Genomic DNA, 23,938 nt, shown 5'->3' on the forward strand with positions numbered 1-23,938 from the left:
TTTAATTTAATTTAATTTTTTTTGAGGCTGGGGTTAAGTGACTTGCCCAGGGTCACACAGCTAGGAAGTGTTAAGTGTCTAAGACCAAATTTGAACTCGGGTCCTCCTGAATTCAGGGTTGGTGCTCTATCCACTGCACCACCTAGCTGCCCCCTTGTGCATCAATTTCTAAAGTGCTTACTAGGAGCATACTAGGGGCATTATAAATGCTTGTTCCCCCCCTTTTCCCTTCTATTCTCTAACAGCTCTAAACATTCAAATAACCATTTAAACATTTGCTGAGTTTCTGCTTTAACACTTCTCACCTAAAATTTTCTAATATCTATATGTCTGCAAGAGGGTTGTTGCTGCAGTTATTGTTTTTATTGTTCGGTCATTTCAGTTGTGTCTGATCCTTTATGACCCAGTTTGGGTTGGTTTTTTGTTTATTTGTTTGGCAGAGATACTAAAGTGGCTTGCTATTTCCTACTCCAGCTCATTTTACAGATAAGGAAACTGAGGCAAAGAGCAACTTAAGTGACTTGACCAGTCTGAGTATCTGAGGTCAGATTTGAAGTTAGGAGAATGAGTCTTCAGGTCCCATACTCTATTCCCTACACCACCCCTGCTCCAGAATAAAAGTTAAAGTTAAAAGCCTCGTCAATTAAGATGTAAATGGGGCAGCTAGGTGGCGCAGTGGATAGAGCACCAGCCCTGATTTCAGGAGGACCCAAGTTTGAATCTGGTCTCAGACACTGAACACCTCCTAGCTGTGTGACCCTGGGCAAGTCACTTAACTCCAGCCTCAAAAAAAAAAAAAAAAATTAAGATGTAAATAAAAATACATTTTTATACTTAAAAAAAACCCCAAAACATTGTGTGTGATTCTTCATGTTTACATTTGAAAACTGATGGGAGAATTGTGCTAACCATGAAGATTTCTAGTATCTCAGAAGTGATCCGGAGATTTTAAAATTTAATTTTATTAAGTAATTTGAGCCAAGTCAGAATTACTTTTGTGATTGTTTTGCCTAATTAATCTACTAATTGGACTTCTCTTTGGCTACCAAGACCTTTCTTCTTATTCAGAAAAACAGGATGGAACAGTTTGGACTGTTGGTCCAAAGAGACCAATGATAAGAAAAAGGAAAGCTAATTCTAGCTAGCACTTGTGTACTGTACATGAACAAAGAGAATTGATTTTTTTTTTTTTTTAGCATCACCCCAGGGCTAATAAGCCTGGAAGAGCTCCCTATCATTGGAGAAGGGGGGAGGGGAATGGGAGGGCTCTAAACTGTTAAAGCAGACAGATGCCCTTTAATATCACCTAAAAAAAAAGCAGATTGAAGATTAGGTTGTGAGAGACGGTTTCAGAAAGCAAAAATGGGAGTAGAAGTGATGCCAGGAAACAGAACACACAAGGAAGCCACAACTAGTTTCTTATCTTTCAATAAATGAAAAATAGTGTGAAAGTACCTTTCACATCTGGTCGATACTGTAATCCATCATCCTTCTTTCCCAACAAACTAGTATCATCTGTGTCTGTAAGATAAAACAATTTTTAGAAATTAATATTTGTAAGGTTTTCTAATCATTTTTAGTGTTGATATTTGAAGAATTCTCTTGACAAAATTAAAGCTTTTGCAATTATGGTCAATCTCATTATTTGCAAGGTTCTCATTTTTTTCTCATTACTCCTCCCCACACTGCCATTTTCTATTTCTTTGACCACCCAATGAAGTCTAATGGAATTTGACCCAGTAGCTTTGCTATTTCTGTAGCTCAGTCCAAGTATGTTTAATGCAAATTAATTTTAGTTAAGCCAACCTCTACCCATTATAGAATCTCAGTATTGGAAGCAAAGCCAGAGGCTATCCAACAATAAATGGCAGGAATCGGTGAACATTTATTGGGCATTTACTATGTTCCAGGCAAAGTGATAAGGTTTTATAATATAAAGAAAGGGAAATAAAAGAGGGAGGGAGGGAGAAAAAGAGAGACAGAAACAGAGAGATAGACAAAGACAGAGAGACAGAAAAGAGAGAGAGAAAAGGTCTGCTTTCAAGTATTGTAGATTCTAATGGAGAAAACAACTTTAATTAATTAGGTATATAAAAGATATATTGGAGTAAGATCTGTCCATTATAATTTCATAAAACTTATGTGAAAACTAGATTACAAGAGAAATGAACATGCATGTGAACCCTAAGCCAGGACAAAGAGATTATTACAATCCAAACAGAAGCTTTCATATTTATTAAATTGTGACAAAAAAAAGAGGAGAAAAAGAAATCTCCACCCAAATGGGAGTGTCAAAAGAAGAGAAATCATGAATAGTTATGATGTCAAAACCAGCATCCTTTTCCCTTAGGAACTGCTAGACTTTTGAAAATGGGATGATCTACTTATCTACAAGAGACCCAGCTGCAGTTTCCCAGTCTAGTGCAGATTGGCAAGTGTCTGCCTTGATTTCTAAGGACACACGGGGAGACCAGTGTGGGATGTTAACAACAAATTATGTCAGCTCAGGGAAAGGCTTCATCCTTGGCATGTTTACGGCCCCATCTAAGGTCCACTATTTCTTGAAAATATAGCAACCCCCAAAATCAAGTTCTTAATGGGTAATCTGAAAGGAGAAGACATATACAGTTGATGGGACCACGAAGAGCATCCTACAGAAGTTGGCATTTGAGATGATCCTAGAGATCATGCCATATGAGGATTAATTGAACAAATGTTGTCCAGTCATTTTTCAGTTGTGTCCAATTCTTCATCACCCCATTTGGGGTTTTCTCAGAAAAGATATTAGAATGATTTGCCATTTCTTTCTCTAGATCATGAGAAAACTGAGTAAAATGACTTGCTCAGAGTCATACAGTTTCTAAGTGTCTGAGACAAGAATTTGAACTCAGGAAGATAAGTCCTCCTGTCTCCAGGCCCATAGCCATCCTGATAATCTTCAATCAATAAACATTTATTTTTAAATTTATTATTAATAATAAATTTATTAATAAGCAATTAATAAACAACAAAAAGTTGCTATTTGCCAGGCACTCTATTAAGGTAAAGAAAGGTAAAAAAAAGTTTCTGTCCTCAAGGAATTTACTATCTACTTTATCATTCAATAATCCCCCAGCAAATTGTATAATATGTATTAGGTACTGTGTTAAGGACAGGTTCTCAAGGAGGTTGTATTGTACTGGGGGAGGTGGAGGAGGAGGAATTAAAGGTTCATTGATAAGTACTGGATATATGAAAAATAAGCACACAGTGATTTGGTAGGGCACTAACATCTAGGGCAGTCAGGAAAGACTTTTTGAAGCAAATAAAATCTGAAATGAATATTGAAAGGAGCTAACATATCTAGGGGAAAGAAATGAAAAAATAGCATCCTAGGCATGGGGGAATAGCCCATAAAAAAGGGAAGAGATGGAATGTCATATATGGAGAATAGAAAGTAGACCAGTTTGACATGAGGGAGAGTAATGTAAAATTAGTTTGAATAAATGAGCTGAGGCCAGGTTGTAAAGGGTTTTATATGGAAATGTTTTACATGACTGCACATCTATAATCTATATCAAATTGCTCGCCTTCTCAAGGAAGGTTGGGAGGAAGGGAAGGGAAGGAGAGAATTTGGAACTCAAAAAATTTTAAAGAATATTAGAAATTTGTTGTTTATATGTGATGGAAAAAAAAGAAAATTAAATTAAAATTAAACAAAGGGTTTTAAATGTCAAACAAAGTAGGATGTACCTTGAGGAGCCATGGAAGCTCTTAAGCATTCATTCCTATTCTTTCCTGTTCAATCCTGTGCTTTCAGAATATTAATTGGCAATGATATGGAAGATACATTGGGAGAGGAGAGATTGGATTTGGAGAAGGCCAATTAGAGGGCTATTGCAATAATGCAGGTGGAAGGTGATGAAGGTGTGCCCTAAAGTGATTGTGTAGAGTGTGTGTGTGTGTGTGTGTGTGTGTGTGTGTGTGTGTGTGTGTGTATGTATGTATTTAATGAGTAAAAAGAAGACAGAAATGAGGGCATGCTAAGGAAGTGGAATCAATAAGACTTGGCAATGAGTAGAAGAGGGAGAGTGAAGAATTAAAAATGACTTCTAAGTTGCAAACCAGAGTGACTGAAGTTTCTTGATGGGAATGGGGAAGTCTGAAGGAGTAAAAAACTTTACTGTTTCAAATGTTCAATGTGTGATGCTTAGGAGATACACAGGTAAAAATGTCCAGCATGCAGTAGGAGACCACTAACAGGTTATTAATCATTGGTTCCAATTCTTTTGGCATCCTGAAATAATTTCTGAAGTCCCTTCCAACTCCCAAACTATGATCTTAGGTTCTATGATCCATGATTTGAACTCATAGAAGCCAGTTAGGTGCTCTCTTACCATTATCACAATTTTTACAGGTTAGATGTTTGAATGGCTATTTTGATTCTATTTTTCCAAGGCATTCTTCTAATGGAAAAATAACCAAATAAGAGTTGTTTTTGTTCATTGTCTACTTTCTACCCTAAGAGTCCCATCCTTTCTTTGCTCTCAATACAACTAAACAAAAACTCTTTCTATTGTTTTTGGCATTCATAAACTATCTCTATAAAGTCTGACCCTTAGCTCTATTAACACCATTCTGACAGGGTCCTACAGCTCTTTTCAGGTCATCCTCTATTATCTATTTGCTCTTGCTTTCATTTCCCATATATGCATCCTTTAAAAATCCAAGTGGATCAATGCATGCAAATCCATATCTCCTAAACAGCTCCCATTTCTTCTGCATAAGAATTGTTTGGAGCATTTCATCCTTGAGAGCATCTCATCTATCTTAGGTCACATTCTCTTGTATAATGTTAAGCAATTGGTTCTTTACCTGTTCCTTCTCTGAATTATTCTAAATATGGTTTTTTAAAATCTAGGGTAGTTTTTAAGCTATCTGATTTTTTTCTCCTCTGTCACAAATTCTTAAATCTGGAGAGGTCATTTATTGCCAAGGTTTCCATCATGTTCACTCCATCTACCAGCTCCCCTTATTGATGAAAATTTGATCTATAATAAGATTTCTCCTTATTGACTCCTCTACCGCTTGGGGGGATTAAATTTTCATTCAGTCAAATTTAGAATTTATCATCAGCTGTTCTGCTTTTGACAGAAAGACTCCAGAAAATGTCCAGATAAGGAATCTTCCATCATTGTTGCATTCTTTTGCATGGCCAGGCTTATGATCTACTTCTCAAACTCCTCATCTGGTGCTTCTTTCTGGGGAGGCAGTCTATAATACACTGCCATGACAATGTCACTTTGGTCTCTCCTTCCACTGATTTTCCTCCAAATGTTTCCTCCTTCTAACTTCTGGATTTCTTAACTTTCTCTTTTATTTATTTTGTTCCTATTTAATAAAGCATATACATAAGATGCTATCTAAATCTCCTACTTTATCTGTATATAAAAGAGTCAGGAATGTGGCTGAGCAGGTGAACCCTGTCTCTTGAGTTCTCTTACTCATCTACATGGGAGACACACAAGGTTCAAAATATGAGGAACTCAACTTCAGAGTTGATTGGTAGTTATTGGGCAAATAACTTACCTGGTTTATCATTTAGCCTTCAGAGATTAAAATTGGGAAATATATGGAATGCTTGCCATGAGCTGGCACACTTGCCTTATGAAATCCCCTATATCAGTGATCAGGAAATTTAACTCAAAGAAGATATTAAATCTGAAGGCATTAACTAGATAAGAGGTACCCAGTATTTATTCCAAAGAAAAATTATTTCTTGGTACATGAGCCTGTGAGAATCTTTTGCTAAGGAAATGAGAAGCTAGGGAATGAAATTTTTGCTTGTTCCAGGCAAGGATTTCAAGCTCTTTCTATAAGGGCTCTAGCAAGAAAAAGGCTGTGGGTTTTAAGTTTAAAAAGCATGACAGTGACTTCTCTTCTCTTGAGGAAGAGATAACACTAACTAAAGATTTCAGCTGAGCCAAATACTAAGAGCAGCCAAGTACCATTCAGCAGAGCAGTACCTGGATAGAATCTACTTGAGCACTATTTAGGTAGAGATTGAGACCAGGCCTGGTAGGTACAGCACAATGACATTAGAAGACATGATTGGCCCTCCAATGTTAGAGGTTCAAGTTGCCCCTAAGATCACAGAATCATGAATTTAGAACTGGAAGGGGCCTTTTTATCATTTTTTTTAAATGTATTTTTAGGCACAGAGTAATACAAGTTGTAAAAGACAGACAGGATTTTGGATCCAGCTCCTCTGAGCTCAAATCTAGCACTTTTCCACTGCATTACCCTATCACTTGGTATGATCTCAAGGCCTTTCACCATGCTGGTTGCCCATTTCTTTATACAATTCAGGTTGTCAATATCTTCTTAAAATGAGCTGCCTGGGTCTAAACATAGTAGCATAGATCATCTGAGGAATTGTATAATTTTGGCTTATCGAATAGTCTTGCACATACTAAACACTCAATAAGTATTTGTTAAACTGAACTAGGGTTACAAGAATATTAGAGCTTAAGGAGAATCTAAAATATCTTCTTTATTTTATAAATGTAGAAGCTGAGACATTGAAATGAACACTTCATAACTTCAGTTGGAGTCTTCTTGACAAGGATAGATTGCCATTTCCTTTTCCAGCTCATTTGAGGAAACTGAGATTAAAAGGGTTAAATGATTTGCCCAGAATCATACAGCTAATTAAGTGTCTGAGGCTTGAACTCATGATTTGAACTCATGAAAATGAGTCTTCCTGATTCTAAGTCTAGTGCTCTATCCACTGTGCCACCTAGCATAACCTAGTGTGTGTGTATATGTGTATGTGTATGGAATATGTATATATTTGTACACACAATTTTAATCAAATTAATCAGTTCTAAATCCATCTAAATATATCATCATCCATTGACCATTGTCTACAAAGATATCATCGAAGACTTTAGCAAAGGCTTTCCTGGAATCAATACAACTTTACAGACATTTCAATGAATTGAGATCCTAAATATCACACTAGTCTTTGGGACTCAAAGTAATAAATGAAACAATCCCTGCCCTCAAGGACCTTACAGTTTACAAGGACTTTATTAATTTTTAATTAATTAATTTTATTAATATTTATTAATGTCTACCTATTCTATTTCAATAACATTTACCTAATTCCAGCTTTCCTGATTCAGACTAAAATCATTGACATGAAATATATGAAATATATTGGTGGGTAGGGGCCTGATAGGGAATTGAGGAATGTATCTGAGGGAATATATTGTTCTTTTGCTGCTACCTACAATGATTCCCCCCCTCCTCTTTCCTGTAGGAATAAAAATAAAACTCTTAAAATCTTAGCTGGGACTGATCCAAATGGTGATTCCCTGGCTATTTATTAGTGGGTTGAGTACCAATACAGGTGACAACACTTTGGCTCTGAGGAATAGAAAATATCTTATTACATTTACATGGTTATTAGTGTCCCAAATGATTAGTCTTGATAATCAACAGGGATCTTTTTAACACATAGTAAATAGTGGGTCCTAATTGATACCCTGGCATGCTGGGAGATTTCACTGATGACCATAAAACATGATTATGCGGTTCAGTACATTCAATTCTAGACTGAATCCAAAGGTTTTTTTTTTTTCTGTTGTTGTTCTATTCCTGTCACTGAATCAGGCAGATCAGTACTATAGTATTTTTATAAATTTAGAAGAGAAAAACAATCCTAGCTCTAGAGTTAGATTCAGGCTCTTCATGCTGTTTTGTGTTTTTTTTTTTTTTTTCCTCTCCAAATACCTCACCTCCATCCCTACCCTCAATTCCAATATACATCCTTTCTCTTGGAAAATTTCATTGGCTTGACTGGTCTTTGTAGTTTTTGCCAAAATAAAATTGCTGTACAGATCTATTGGGTCATAATGGAGATAATTTAGATTTAATTTAATATAATTTATTTATTCCTCAATCTCACTTATCAAGCCTTCAGAACTTTTTCTCTTAAGGAAGCCAAGGATGCTGAGAACTACACAGCCTTGCTTCTAGGAAATAACTAGCATTTATATAGCATTATAAGGCCCATATTTTCCTTACAACTAGATTTCTGCTCTACCCTTGCCTCAAGGTTCTCCCCACTACATTTTATCCTCCACACAGCTGCCAAAGATGTAATCATTTCATCCTTTTAATCAGTAGACTCTAGTGGCTCTCCATTGTCCCCAGGATAAAACATAAATTCCTTTGTTTAGCTTCTAAAGTCTTTCACAACCTGGCTCCAACCTATCTTTGCAAAATTATTATACATTATGCACCCCACTTCCCAACTCTGTTATCCAAACAAATTGGCCTTCTCTTTGTTCCTCATACATAGCATTCTGACCTTCTCTCTCTGGGACTTTGTAATGTTGATCATCAGGCCTGAAATGCACTCTTCTCCTTCCCTCCCCCTCATATAACCTCACTTCTTTTATGACAATTCAAGTCTGGCTTTCTCTAAAAAGCATTTCCTGATCCCCTCAACCACTAATGACCTTCCTAATTACCTTATATTGTTAACTTTGAATTCAACTACCTGATATTTATTTGCATTCATCTTCTATATATTTATTCTATATATGTGTATGTATAAATTTACAAATATGTCCATGTTCGTATGTATATATATATATATATATATATATATATATATATATATACATATACTTTATATACAGTTATTTTACATGGATACTTTGTATATATACATGTATACTTTATGTATATACTTTACATAAGCTATGTATATCTATAGATCTAGAGAAAGTAAAAATCTATATATTGTATAAATGTTCATATTTTAGAATATAGAAATTGTTTTTAAAAAGGGAAGGAAGGAAGGAAGGAAGGAAGGAAGGAAGGAAGGAAGGAAGGAAGGAAGGAAGGAAGGAAGGAAGGAAGGAAGGAAGGAAGGAAGGAAGGAAGGAAGGAAGGAAGGAAGGAAAGAAGGAAGGAAGGAAGGAAGGAAGGAAGGAAGGAAGGAAGGAAGGAAGGAAGGAAGGAAGGAAGGAAGGAAGGAAGGAAGGAAGGAAGGAAGGAAGGAAGGAAGGAAGGAAGGAAGGAAGGAAGGAAGGAAGGAAGGAAGGAAGGAAGGAAGGAAGAGAAAAAAGAGGAGCAGCTAGATGGCACAGGAAATAGAGTATCAGTCTTGGAGTCAGGAGGACCTGAGTTCAAATGCAGCCTCAGACTCATCACACTTCTAGCTGTGTGATCGCGAGCAAGCTATTTAATCCTAATTGTCTCCAAAAGAAAGAGAGAAAAGAAACAAAGAAAATATAAATTATTTTCATTCTTTGTATTTTTGTCCCCAGTGTCTGGCACATATATTTAGCTGTTGTTTAGTGGTTTTAGTTGTATTTAATTCTTTGTGACTCATTGGGGTTTTCTTGGCAAAGATACAGGAATGATTTGCTGTTTCCTTTTCTGGCTCATTTTATGGATGAAGAAATGAAGGCGAATATATCGAAGTGACTTGCCCAGGGTCATGCAGTTAGTAAATGTTTTGAGCCCAGAAAGATGAGCCCAGCACTCTTACCTACTGTGCCACCTAGCTGTCTGAGGCATGTGATAGGTACTTAATAAATACTTATTGATTGATTGACTGACAAACAAGATAGAGGTAGCTAACAATAGAGTCAGGTGAATTAGGATATGGTTGAATAAATATAAATATATCTGTGCTTAATTGTAACCTGCTTGAGGGAGGTGAGGAAAGAAAATGGGGGAAAGAATAAAGTAAAAAAGTACACAGCAGAGAATGAAAGAAAATTTATAAGGAAGTAAAGATAATTACAAATACTGTCTTCTATTATTATATATGCTTTGTTGAAATAGAAATTTATTGTCACACATTTTGAATCTTTCCTGATATTCTTCCACATGACATTTCTTTTCTTTTTCTGCCTTTCTTTCTTTTTCTATTTTGTTTTTTCTTATTTTGCATCTATGTTTTAAATAAATAAATACATTTTAAAATAATTATAGAGTAGCTAGAACAAGGGAAGTGATTATCTTGTATTGTTCCATCTTTCCTGATCAGGCCATATGTATATAGAAGACTGTAATCAGATCTGTAGATGCTATATTTGGGGAAAAACACTAAAAAGCTGGAAAGTGGCCAGAGGATAAAGGCCAGCATGGTGAGGATCCTCAAGATTTCAGGGTTTGTTTTTTTTAACATTTATGTTTGTTGTATTGCATTAGTATTGATTCTGTTAACTATTTTCCAAAATTCCAACATTTTTCAAAAAAAATTTATTTTTAATTTGTGGAATAAAACAACATTTCCATATTATAGTGTAATAAAAAAAGATGATTGCACATGAAACTGCATATCTATTATGCTCTACTTGCTGTTCCTTTCAAATATACAAGTTTTCATGTAAATTTTTTTGTTTCTTTTTTACTGTCCTTTATAAGTTAATTTGGATACTATAGTACTATAGTCAAAATAGGTATATTGTAGCTGGATATAAAAAAGAATTTTTGATTTTATGTGTAAGAAAAATGATATGATGACTGAATTTAGGCTCTGTTAAGTGGAAAAGGGACTAAGTTTGTACTTTTTGGTATGAGAGAGAAGGACTAAGATTGATGAATGTCAGACAGAGATAGATTTAGAAGGGATAGAAGGGAAAATCCTGTAACAATTAAAGCTGGGCAACATAGAAAAGGTTTCTGGCTTGCTGTGGGGTTTTTTTGGGAGACAATTGGGATTAAGTTACTTGCCTAGGTTCACACAGCTAGTACACATTAAATGTCTGAGGTTGACTTGAACTTTGAACACTATACCATCCAGCTGTCCTGAAAGGGTTAGTTGGGAAGGGAGATACTTATAAAATACATTATTTACTTGGCTACACATGGGTTGAGTTGACCTTGGTGTTACTTTCCAACCATGCCACCCAATAACAATTAATCCTGTCATTAAATCTACATGATTAACTCATGTGAGTTTTATTTGATTAAATCAGTAAACTATGTTTAAGGATAATCAGTTTTAATAGTTTGTTGTTCAAATAGCATTGTTGTTTACTTACTTACAAATGGAAAAAAATGAAGAGAACTCTCATTAGTTGCCCTCCAATTATGGGGAGAACAACACATGTTTCTCTCACCTTAATTATTCTCTTGGCTTGTGCACTGGATCCTATCCCAAAACACCTGATAAAGACTTCTCCCTCACAACCTCCCCCCTCTACCAAAAAAAAAAAAATCAAACTGCTTTTCTATTTGTGGTTCCAAGCTAAATTGAATCCTGGTATTTCTTTGGATCTCAATTTAGGACTGAACTCCATCCAGCTGAGATTCTTCTAATTAATGTCTTGAAAAGCTCTATGTTTAGGGTCATGGATTAAAGTGATTACAAAAACTTCTAGTCAGTATGAAATATTTCAAAACAACTTATTCAAAAAGCAGAGGAAAAAAATGAATGTGTCTTTGTAAAGGTTCAAGGTATGTAGATAAAGGCAAAATACAAGGATGTTTTAAAAAGAAATTGATTTTCAAAAGAAGGAAACAGAATTCCTTTACATTTTAAACTCAGAATGATATGTTTTTCTTAATAATACATTCCAGCCTCTGGATCCACAACAACATCTATGATGATAATGTAATAAAGCAATAGGAGTAATGACATCCTCGAGTAGTCACGGCTCCTCCCTGGGTCTCAGTTCCCTCATCTGTAAAATGAGGGAGTTACCCTAGATGATTTCTAAGATACTCTCCAACTCCAGGATCTGTGATTCTAAGACAAAAATGCAAAACTACATTGACTAATTTAACAAATGGTTATTAATTAGATGCCTGTGGTGTGAAAGAACTATGCTAGGAATTACAAAGGTTAAAAATGAAACAATTCTCTTAAAGGAATTTATAATCGATAACATGGTGGGGGAGTAAGGATCATGAGTATACAGATAAAAGTAATAAAAGTAATAAAATAAATAAAAGTGATAAAGACAAAGGAGAGAACTAAACAAAGTATCATAGGAAAACTGGAGGAAGGAGAAGAAATCTTCTGCAGCAGGGATTAGGGAAGCCTTCACAAAGTATGTGGCATCTGAGTTGCATAATGAAGGAAGGCAGAGCTAGAATTTTCAGAACTCTAAATTGTCTAACAATTAGAGTCTACTGAATAAATAAATGAGCAAGGAGCAATATTTCATCTCTTGACAAGCAAGTGAATAAACACTATAAAGTATAACAAAGCCATAAGAATACAAAGAAATTTCCATGAATTAAAATTCTGATTCCTATAAAAAAGTGGTATACTAATTAAAAGTTTCTATTTCCTTTCTTGGAAACTATTCAACTTTTCACATAGAATTAAAAAGCTGTATTATTTAGAAACTTTGGTAGAAAAATGAAATAAAAATTTACCTGTGCAATGTCCAAGATGTCTTATATCAATCTGTTCCTGTTTCACACATGATGCTTCTCTAACAAAGCATGGGTTGTTGTAGGAACTCCCATCAGAAGCACATACAGGATTAAAACTGTATCCACTGCAGTCTATGTTACACACACATCTATTGAAAAATATACAAACTTAGTCAATCCTTAAAACAGAAAACCATAAGATTATTTGGAAGATTTTTGGAAACATATATTTGTATGTATATGTATATATGTGTATATACATATATATATATATATATATATGATGTGTTGATCAATTTTGTTTATTTCCCCCCCTCCCTTTTTTTCCTTAAAAAAACTTTTATAAGGGATGGATATCTTGAAGAGCAAAAGGACAGATATGGGGAAAATTTAGGCAATTTAAAAAGATATCAAAGATGTATTTTTTTAAAAATAGACATTTATAGAGCAAAACATACATAGGTACAAAATAAATATGTTCAAGGTCCACAAGAACTGGAAACAATGTGGTGATCAAATAAAGTCTAAGCATCAAAGACTATGATAATGTAAATGAAAATGCTAAATAATGTTGCTAAATGCTGAGTAATCATAATGACTACTCCTGGAGAGCTGGAAAAAGATCAAGAAATACATCCCCTTCCTTTCAGTAGAGATTAGAGAAGTAGAATGTTGCTTGCACTGTCAGAAGTGCTTATTCCATTAACTGGTTTTGCTTTACCTTTTTTTTTCCTTGTAAAGGAAAGGGTGTTGATATAAGAGGATGAGTATGAGGGATATCTAGAAATGAACACGATGTAAAAGTCATGATGGAATAAAATATACTGAGAGAGAGACAGAGAAATAAAGACAGAGACAGAGAAACAAAGACAGAGACCGAGTCCTCAGAGAAAATAGCTTTTAGAAATACATGGATTAATGTCTCATTTGTGTCTAAGATTTTATTCTCTGAGTCTATTTGTGTCTCTGTACATATTTAACCACATTAGAACCTGGGAAATGAAAAACAAAAGCAGGAATAATTTTGCTTTGATATTTATTATTTGAAACTATAGATATCTTGAGTTAAATGTTTTGCTTCTATCTGAAGTTATGCTTGGGTTATCACCTCTTTACTAACCGTGCTTTATAAGCAAAGGTAGGTAAGATAGAGTGGGAAAATGTTTGAATTTGGAGTTGGGAAATGTGTGTGACTCTTAACTTTGTTGTTTGCTAACTGTAGGACCTCCAACAAATCATTTAATCTCTATGTATCTTTGGCAGTTTTTTCCATGAAGTTATTGATCTTATAGGGAGATATACTTGAGACTGGCATGTATATAAATTCCATTTTTAATCATGTGATTAGAGACAGGCCCATGTGGGAACAATAAGAAATATGTTTATCTTTATTGTTGAGAAATAGTTATCAGCACTACTTGACATAATTAATTCAAAGGAAACATGAAAAAAAGAGCTAACCATAAATTCTGGATAGTCAAAATCTGAGATTTTGATACTGAGGATATAGAAACTGATCTCATCAGCACTTAATTCATGAAGAATTAGGAAAAAGGAAAAGAATTGCAGTATTAAGTTTACTATATAGTTATGGTGGATCTCCATATCTCCAGAAGGATACTAGATTTTTAATTAGAGGATCCAAGTTCAAATTCAGCTACCCAAATGATTTTGGATAAATCTCTTTAGGTCTCACTTTTCTCATTTATAAAATGAGCAGGTTGCCTTTCTAATTCTAAATTCTATGATCCTATATACCTAATTCACAAGAAAAGAAACAGACAGCAATAGTACTCTCTCATATAACAAAAGTACTTTTCTTATTCTTTCCTATTCTATCTTTCTAGTATAAATCACTATCTCCTCAGTGAACCTAAAAGTTGTAGTTTCAACCCACTCTCATAGCCATGACCTATTTATGAAAGTGAAATTTCTAGTTCAAGAAATGTTCAGCACTAGGATTTTTACCAAATGTCATTTTAAAATTAGTGTAATAATTAAAGTCCTTTGGTTTTTGGCTAATTGACACCATTCCCCCAGCCTAGTTCATCTGAGATATTTATTTTTTTAAGTAATATCTCGACAAATATTTTTGTGTTACAACTCAGAAATTAAAATCATTTTTGATGCAAAAGTCTCACTCCAATCATTCAGATTGAACTATGTTAATATCCCACTAGGACTGACACAGAAATAGTCACTTAGCAGCAGAATAAAATGTGAATTTAAAGACACAGAAGAATGTACTGCCAAATGTCTATACTAATGAAAATTATGTTTCAAAATTTCATTAAAAAGGAAAAGGAAGGTGAAGCAGATTGGTGTTACTATTAATAAGAAAAATACAAAGAAAGGAAACAAACCATTAAAATTGAAGAATAATATGAAAAGAGCTAAACAAACATGTGGAACATTTAATAAGATATTAATGGGAGGCAGGGGGGAAGAACCCCTTGCTACTAGGTTAATGAGTATGCTGGGAATTTTTATGGGAAACAGCATTCTTTCCTAGAGAGGGATTAATGAGTGACTCCAGGTACATATATATATGCAGATGACTTTCTATAAATATGGTACTCTGTCTACATAAATTATCTTAAAAAGTCCAGAGTTAGTCCTTAATCCTATTATCCTTGACTACACCTTATTTAGAAATTCTGTTTTAGATGTTTTTATACCAATAAACTTCTTTTGAAATTCTAACAGGAGAAGGGGATATCTTCAATTTAAATCAAGTTATAGAAGAACTGGACTCTACAGAATTGTGCCTTCAAAAAGACCCTACTTTGCTGCAAAAATCTTCATAGATTCTCTACTAAAGCAACTATCCACGTAAAAATTACTTGCCAATATTCTTATTTTTCACCCTGGAGCTGTTGAATATAAAGCACTGTGGAAACAGCAATAAAAGGCCGTTGTTCCAAATTTTAAAAAATAATAATAAAATAACTCTTTTTAAAAAGTTTATTGTTGAGACAAGTAGTGATACAGTGAATAGAGGCACACCTGAACACACACACAATAACAACATTCAGTGAAAACATATTTTAGGAATAAATAAATTATTATCTCATTTGTGCCTAAGATTTTCTTCTCTGAGTATATTTGTATACCTGTATATATTTATGGGTTTGATTCCTGGAAGACCAGATTTCAAATCCTGCCTCAGACAAATTGTTAGTGACTCTGTGATTTTAGGCAATACACTTAACTTCTGAATGCAGACTTTTTCTGATCTATAAAATGAAGGGGTTGGATCTTAGAGGATTCTTCCTCCTCTATATGTATGAAACACTGATTGATAACACACTTAAAATAGCTATGTGACCTTACATGAACCACAATTCCTTATAAATTATCAATGTGTATTAAATTGGCATATAAAATCGAGAAGATTATTTGCTCTGCTAGAATCATTCATAATAATTAGCACACATAAATAATAATTATTATTTATAATAATTCAAAATTAATTTTTAATATAGGAGAGAATTGGTTTCCAACTCCTTCCCCAGACCAATTGATCTAATCACAGAAAAAAAAAAGAGGAAGATAATAAAAGTAATGAGATGTTAATATGCAAACACAGGACAAAGACATGCCTATGCCATTATCTCTTAATAAAGTCAGAAGAAATTTTCATGATGGAATTGGAAGGACAGGTTGCCATTGGTTGATAGAAGTCTGAACATGGTTACAGCAGCCTTTAAAAAGCTGTTTGCTAACCCTGGAGAGGAAGTCCTGTCAGTGATAGCAAGAAAAAGCTTTGTGGAATGTGACTCCTCTAAAGGAGAATGGAATTGGGACAGGGGAGGAAGTTCTCTCTCCTTTTTTCTCCAACAGTCACGGAATCTGGGAGCAATGGTCCTTATTCATCAGAGTCCCAAAACCCAGTAGAAATAGAGGGGGCAGAAAGGCAGAAAGTTAAATCAATGGAGAGAGCTTTATGGGAGAATTATTGGGAGAATCTTTTGTAGCTACTATTAGTATTCCTGGCTGACTGTTAAAAGTAATTACACTAGTGGGTGCTCATGAGCACTCATAAAATTAGGAGTGTGGGTCCACAGAATATATTAGAACTTGCTAGAGATCTTCCCCTGAGGTCCCAACCAGAAATCCAAGGGCTATATTAAGGATTTTCTTCAACTACATTGTGGAGTCTTCGCCCAGGTTATATTGGGGTGCTTTGTGCATTTCACTACCAAGTAAAGGAATTGTCCTATCTAACACTTTCTGTCATGGATACCCTAATATTTCAGGAATCAAGGGGAAAATTTATTCTTTCCATGCCCTAAAGAGGCTACTACATGAAAAATTCATTTTTTAAAGTTAAGAATAACAAAGTTGAATTTTATTTTTAAAATCTCTGTTCCTGGTAATCTTTATGAACAATTGTAAGATGCTCTAGAGGAATGATTCTGGTAAGTAAAGCTTTTCTTGGTGTGATACAAAACATGTCTATAAAAACCATCTAAGCATGTCTATGAATCCTCAGCATCTAAATAATAGGTGACGGATCAGTGGTTTTTATCAGCAGCATAGGGAGCCACTGATCTGAGAATTCTCTATGCCAACACAGATTGCAATGCCTCTAGGACTTGGTAGATAAATCTTAGGAAGCTGCCAGAAATACACAGAGATTAAATGATTTGTCCAGGGTCACACAATGAGTCACTGTTAGAGAAAGGATTTGTATCCAGGTCTTGATTCCAGTCCCAGAAATCAACATACTAGGACAACATTGCCTCTGTATCTATAAAATAAATAAACACAAATCAATTATTTAGAGCATTCCTCAATTTAAACTGATTTCCTCTGCCTCTCCCCATTTTCTTCCTTTTGTCCTGATTTTAACCCAATATTTAACCCTAATTTTTCAAAATGTTCTAAAATTCCCAAATATTGGTTGCTAAACTTTGAAATATATCCACCAGGACTTATTTTTGATGAAATAACTAGTACTTTGCTGTTACAGAATAGACAATGAAATGAGAAAACACTACCACAAATAGCTTTTTTGTCTATCTGTTTATACTTATAATCACACCAGGAAATATTTCTGTGGATTTTTTTTACATAAAACAAAATTATATTTCAAACATCAAAATTTGCTAAAAGTAGAAAATATAGAACTCTATTAATTTTAATGTGATTCTAAATTCAATTTGTATGGCATAACTCAAACTCTGTGAGCTTGTTATTATACCTGCTGAGGAAGGAGTTTGTTATCTTTTTTCTAATGCAATAATCCAGATAGAAAGAAGATTTATCCTGATGCCATCATAATTGTTCCCCATGCTTTATTAATTGAAGGCTAACTGTGTATTAATCTGACAAAGAAATTTAAATAAGAAGATGTGAATTCTAGCTTATTAAACAAAAAGTAATGAATTAGGAGAAATATAAGCAAAATAGGAGATATACAAATAAATATAAAAAGTACACATAAAATGTTAATAACGAGGTAGTGATATTTTCCAAAACCTAGTAAATATTTATTAATAAAGATTTTTTTTCTTTGTCTTTATCTTAAAAACAAGATAATTCATTTCTTTCAGTTAACTCACCCAACATTTTCTGCATCTTCATCACACTCAGCTTTGTATTTGCAGGGTCCACACTTGGAATGTTTCCTGTGAACTTCTGCCCCTGACCCTTCTTCCTCTGTTTAAAGAGAAAAAATTGCATCTTCAAACAAAAATCTCCCTCTTTCATGTTATATTTCATCATCTCTTTTCAGTACTCAGTGTCTCCAAAATTCTATCAAAATTCTACAAAACACCTTCCTCTTCTTTCCCTCACTTCAATTTTAATTCTACAAATGTCAGTATTCTGTACAATGCATTCTTTGAGAAGTAAAAATGAAGTGGATTAGCAGTCTAATCCTGTTAGCCAGGCACACACTGGAGCAATGATAATATTTGCAAGGACATTCACTGAACAGTTTTACTTGATATTCATGTTATTGCCCATCATCACAAAACTGAGGTGGCTAGATAGTGCAGTGGATGAAACACTGGACTGGGAATCAGGAAAACTCCTGTCCCTGAGTTCAAATTCACCTTAGACATTTCCTAGCTGTGTGATCCTGTCCAAATCACTTCACCCTGTTTCCCTCAGTTTCTTCAAATGTAAAATGAGCTGGAGAAGGAAATGACAGACCAGTCCAATATTCTTTCAAAGAAAACCCCAAATGGAGGTCGTGAATGAACATGAGTGCAATTAGAACCACTGAATTATTCTCTCTCCCTTTCCTTCCCCATTGCATATCCTAAATCTAAAGCAACTGAAGGACTTTAGTTCTGGGCCAATGTGAAGCCAATCAGGTTGCTCTCCAAATAATTTAAAGGGGGCATCTCTGGTCCAATAATCAAGTTCTAGGAACCCCAAACCCCTTCAAGGATTCTGGGCTACACAGAAGAGTCCTAAAGGGTAGCCTATTTTGTATAACAGAAAGAACACTGGATATGCAAGAAGGAGGTCTGAATTCAGATATTTTCTCTGATACATACTAAACGTGTGACCTAAGACAAATCCCTTAATTTCTCTGTGTTTCTGTTCCCTCTCCTATAAAAAGAAATAAGAATACTCACACTACCTCCCACATGGATTTGCTGTGAAGAAAGTGCTTTGTAAACCTTAATAAATGAGAGTTCTTAGAATAATTGTCATTACTTCATAAAGTAAAAGTCTACCAAGTAGGTCAGAAGTACCAGAGGTGCAGAGATGGAAGGAAAAGCCTGAAACCAGATCTGGGGGATCTTTTAAGAACCAGTTTAAATTTGGAGATATGTTAAATTCAGAGAAAAGTATACATTGATGAATATACTAAAATTTCTACTTCATTCTATAAAGGTGTCTTGGGCCTAGATTAGTATTGTGGTAAGGGCATTAAAAACCAATGGTAAAATGACAAAATCTTGGAATTTTGGATTTGGAAGAAATTTCATTGTACTGGAATTCTACTGATAACATCCATGATGGACAGTTATCTGAACACTTTCAGGCCCTCTTTTGAATTAGATTTAATTCTTAGGAAGATCTTCTTTATAGTGTGCTAAAAATCTGCTTTAGTTCATTAGTTGTAATTTTTTTCCTTGGTACAATATAGGATTTATTTTGCTGTTTTCTCTATCAATTTTTCAAATATTTAAAGAAAGTGTTCTCATCTTCAAACTTAATCCCCCCAAACAAGTAAATTCTTTCTTCTTCAGTCTAAATATCCCTTCAACTTATCCTCCTAGTGTCACATGATTTAAAAACTCCTTGCCAATATGATTACAATTCTACTGAAAATGTAGCAACTGGAACTGAACACAAACATGGTCTGACCAATAAAGAGCATGTCAGAAATTTTTACTTTCTTTGTCCTGGACACTACATATCAGTGAAGAATGGGTTTTGACAGGGAGGAAGAGGGTTGGATAGTAACCACATCACAATATTGATTCAAACTAATTTTGCAATTAATCGAAACTCTTAGGCCTTTTTCCATATGAACTGTGGTTAAGCAAGAGACTCCCTCTATGTTATAATTGTACAGTTGATTTCATTTTAAAAAGGAAATACAAAATTTTAAATTTCCACCTCATTCTATTCCTCTCCATTGTCCTTTGGTTTACCCTTACCCTTAATTCATCAAAAGTTATAGAATTCTATAATATTATAATTACAGAATATCTCTCTACTGAGTCTTAGCTTCTCGAACTATAACAGACCCAGATGAGTAACTGCCTAATGGGCATTTTTAGAAGGATGATGATCTCCTGATCAATTTCTCCAAAATAGAATTATTATATTTCCCTATATACCACCTTCTTTTTTGTTTTAGACTTATTACTTCACTAGGATGTGGAAACTCTTCCCTACCTCCCATCCCTACTGATGTAAATTGGCAATTTTCCTCTAAAATATAATCTCAGAATTGCTTAGAACACTGAGAGCTTAATTTATGTGCAAATGGTCACTGAAAAACTCAATTCTCAATGGATTTTTGATTTCATTCATTAGACATTCTTACTAGCAATTTAGCTCACAACCCATCTTCCCTGATCCTCCAGTGAGACTCTTGGTCAAGCGTTCCTATAAGCTGACCATCATGTTCATTCAATGTGATAAAGGCCTTCCTCTCTTTCTCTCTACATCACAGGAGTACCAGTTAATCATTCCGGTAGCCCATGGTTACCAGGATAGTTCATCCTTTATTCTCGAAGAGGACCAATAGGTGGTGACTTGACTTACAAGTGAATTGTATATAAGTTAGGTAGAGCTGTGCAAAGTCACTCTCTCATGGAAGTCCAGTATATGTGAGAAGGATTTTAACTCATATTTTAACTAACTTTAAGGCTTTATTCACTTCATCCACTCATTATCTTTAACTTTACCATATTGAATCTTCTTAGTTAGGAAGAAATCCTCCTCTAGTTGTTCACATGTTCTAATCTTTTGCCATTAAGGTTTTATAGTTTTCTCATAAATATCTTATGGAGCACTTAATAGATAAATACCCAAATGATTCATTTCATTAGCTTTTGTACAAAGAAATCTTTTTTCCCCATTTTTTCTTTTTAGCAGTTTCTTAAAATTGGCATGTTGAATATGATGATCCTTCTGTATTTAATTTATTTTCTCTTGGATTTTGTTGATTTCCTTGGATTGCCAAAAGCATATATTCACATCTTTTGGTTAAGATGCGCACTCCTGGGGATAAAACCCCCTGTAAAATGGAGATCTGAAATTATGCTACAGTTTAGTCTTAATTCTTTGGAGTACTGAGAGATTACATGACTTCCTAGGTCAACCAACCTATATATGTTAGAGATTTTCCTGACTCTGAGGACAGTGTTTTTTTCTATTATACCAAGCTATTATACTATGTTGTATATTCTATAGGGATCTTTTCATTTCTTATTTGTCAATGCTTTTCATTCTAAAATATACATTTTTTCATAACAAATTTTTTATGTTAAACAAAAATGGCTAATGTGGGTAAGTTTGTTTTGTCTTCATTTGAAGAAAGGGAATGTCTTTTGCTTTTTTTGTAACTTTTGTACTTAGCACTATGCCTGACATATATATATAAGATGCTTAATAAATATTGATTTTTGATAGATTGATTTGAGTGGAATGCCTCTAATATGAATACATTGCAAATAATGTTTAGTCTTTATTTGGCTATTATTTCTTATCACCTCTCTAATTCTATTCTTTTTAAGGTACTATTTTCTAAAAATCATAAATTTTTATTAAGTGGCTTTCAGTATCTATTAATAAGATCATATTATTTTTGTTAATAAAATTGATTATATTAATCTTTTTACTAAATAATATTGAATTATTCTTTAATTTCTGGCCATGTCTTTTTTGGTCATTATTAAGACAGTATAGTGCAATGGAAAGAATACTACTGGGAGTCAGGAGCAATCATGAGACAAATTTGACCTCTGAAATTAGCTGTATGACTTTAGGCAAGTCATTCATTACCCAGCTAAGTAGTGTGGTGAATAAACTACTAGTCCTAGAAAAAGGAAGACCTGAGTTCAAATATGAGCTTAGTCATCTATTAGCTATGTGACCATGGGCTGGTCACTTAACTTCTGTTTACCTCAGTTTCCTCAATAAGGATAATAACATCTACCTTGAAGAATTATCATGAGAATCAAATGAGATAGTAATTGTAAAGTGCTTAGCACTTTACATGTGTGGCTTACTATGTCTGGCAGACAATAAGCACTATTCAAATGTTATTGTTATTAAAGTTCTCTGGGCCTAAGGATAGTACTGAATAGAGTTCTGTGGGGATCAAACATGTTAATGTATATAAATTTTCATGTGCAGCTATTACTATTGCATTCTGTTTGCTAAAGTTTAAGATTTTTGCATCTATATTTTTAAGCCTATAATTTCCTATTTAAATGATGTTTTTGTCTGGTTTTGGAATAATTATTACATTTGTCATGTAAAAAGAGCTGCACAGAATGTCATCATTTCCTATGTTTAGAAACACTCTATAATAAAGGAACTATTTGTCTTGATCATTTACATATTTTTCCTGTGAACTCATTTAGCCAAGATAATGTAAGGAAAGAGGAATAATAATTTTACATCATGCCATAATGTAGAGAGTGCAGTACTTAGATTTAGGGAGACCTCAGTATCAAACCTTGTTCATATATTTATTTGATCATGGGCAGATCACTTAAGTTCTTGGATTCTCAGTTTCTTTACTTGTATAATACACCTCTATACTTGTGAAGTAACCAGTATCTTCACTATCTGCTTCACAAGATTGCTGTGAGAAAAATTCATGTCTAAGCACAAAACACACTTCAAAGATGTTAATTCTTTCTTTAAAAATCATTCTATCCAAGCTGCCTATTTCCTGTTGAAATGATTTGAATATTTTATGTTTTTGTAAATAAGCATTCATTTCATTTAGTTTTTCTAAGTTATGAATATATGACTCTATGAGTGATTTAGGAAACCAAGCAGATTTTTAAAAAGAATTTTTTTTGCACAAGTAAGTAATTTCACCATATTATGGGTTATGGTTCCAGTAGAGCAGACTGGTCTGTATAAGACAATTTGCAATGAGTAGTCTCTTAGCTAATGAGAAAACCTAAGTAATGGTCACTTAGAATAAGAGTAGGAGGAAGGAAATATGTCCAAGGTGCAGAACAAGTCAGCAATGTGATGGTGAAGGCATCCAAGGCAAGAATTTAAGAAGCTGGGTATCCCAACAGGTATAAGATTGTACAAAGAGAATGACATAAAATTAGATCTGCTAATTATGATAATGGATTGAGCCATGACATGCAATGTTAACTTTAAGCTTCTCTGTTGGTCTGGAGCAAGCTTCAACTAGAGATACCTTCCAGTCACTACTAGCATGCCCTGAATGAAAAACAGCTTTATTTTTACATCAGGAGCCACCTGATTGATGGTTTTAATCTTTTATTTCAGTCTTATTTTTCTTTCTCTTAATTTTAATAATTCATGTTTTCTCTCATTAAAAAAAAAACAATTATCAATTTTTATTTCTCTTTCTGAGAAACTAACTTGATTTTATCAGCCCAATTTTAAAAATTATTTCATTTGTTTTTTTTAATGGTTTCCTTTTTCCTACTTTTCCTTTGCTTTATTTCTTTTGTCTTCTCATAAAGCCTTATGATATATGTCTTGATTCACCCTCACTGTTGCTATAAACTAGAACTGGAATGTATTGAGGATAAATCAGACTGGTCAAGGAAGTTCACCTAAAAGGATGATAGAGGGAAAAGCACTAATGAGAAGTATCAAAGGGAGAATCACTTTAGAATATTCCAATTCGTCTTACAAATGAGGAAACTGAGGCAAATAGGGAGACTTGTTCAGAGTCACCCAGATATTAAGTATCTGAGGCTGGATTTCAATTTGGTCTTCCTGACTCCATGTCCAGAGCTCTACCCATTGCATTACATAGCTGCCCTAATAAATAAGTATACTCAAGCAAAATAAAGCAAAACATTGGCCATGTCTAAAAATATACAGGGACACATTTTTAACC

General features: G+C 34.1%; 1 protein-coding gene across 1 annotated transcript in view; it reads right to left on the bottom strand.

Moving 5' to 3' along the window:
- Window positions 1-23,938, bottom strand: part of TMEFF1 (transmembrane protein with EGF like and two follistatin like domains 1) — a 134,385-nt gene that overhangs the window by 27,640 nt on the left and 82,807 nt on the right. Inside the window, exons 5-7 of the mRNA XM_074281846.1 lie at window positions 17,961-18,057; window positions 12,394-12,542; window positions 1,456-1,521 (exon numbers count right to left, since the gene is read on the bottom strand). Coding sequence (XP_074137947.1) covers window positions 1,456-1,521; window positions 12,394-12,542; window positions 17,961-18,057 — 312 coding nt within the window. The remainder of the gene's footprint in view (window positions 1-1,455; window positions 1,522-12,393; window positions 12,543-17,960; window positions 18,058-23,938) is intronic.

Source organism: Sminthopsis crassicaudata, chromosome 1 (assembly GCF_048593235.1).
Source record: "Sminthopsis crassicaudata isolate SCR6 chromosome 1, ASM4859323v1, whole genome shotgun sequence".
NCBI classification, from domain to species: Eukaryota; Metazoa; Chordata; class Mammalia; order Dasyuromorphia; family Dasyuridae; genus Sminthopsis; species Sminthopsis crassicaudata.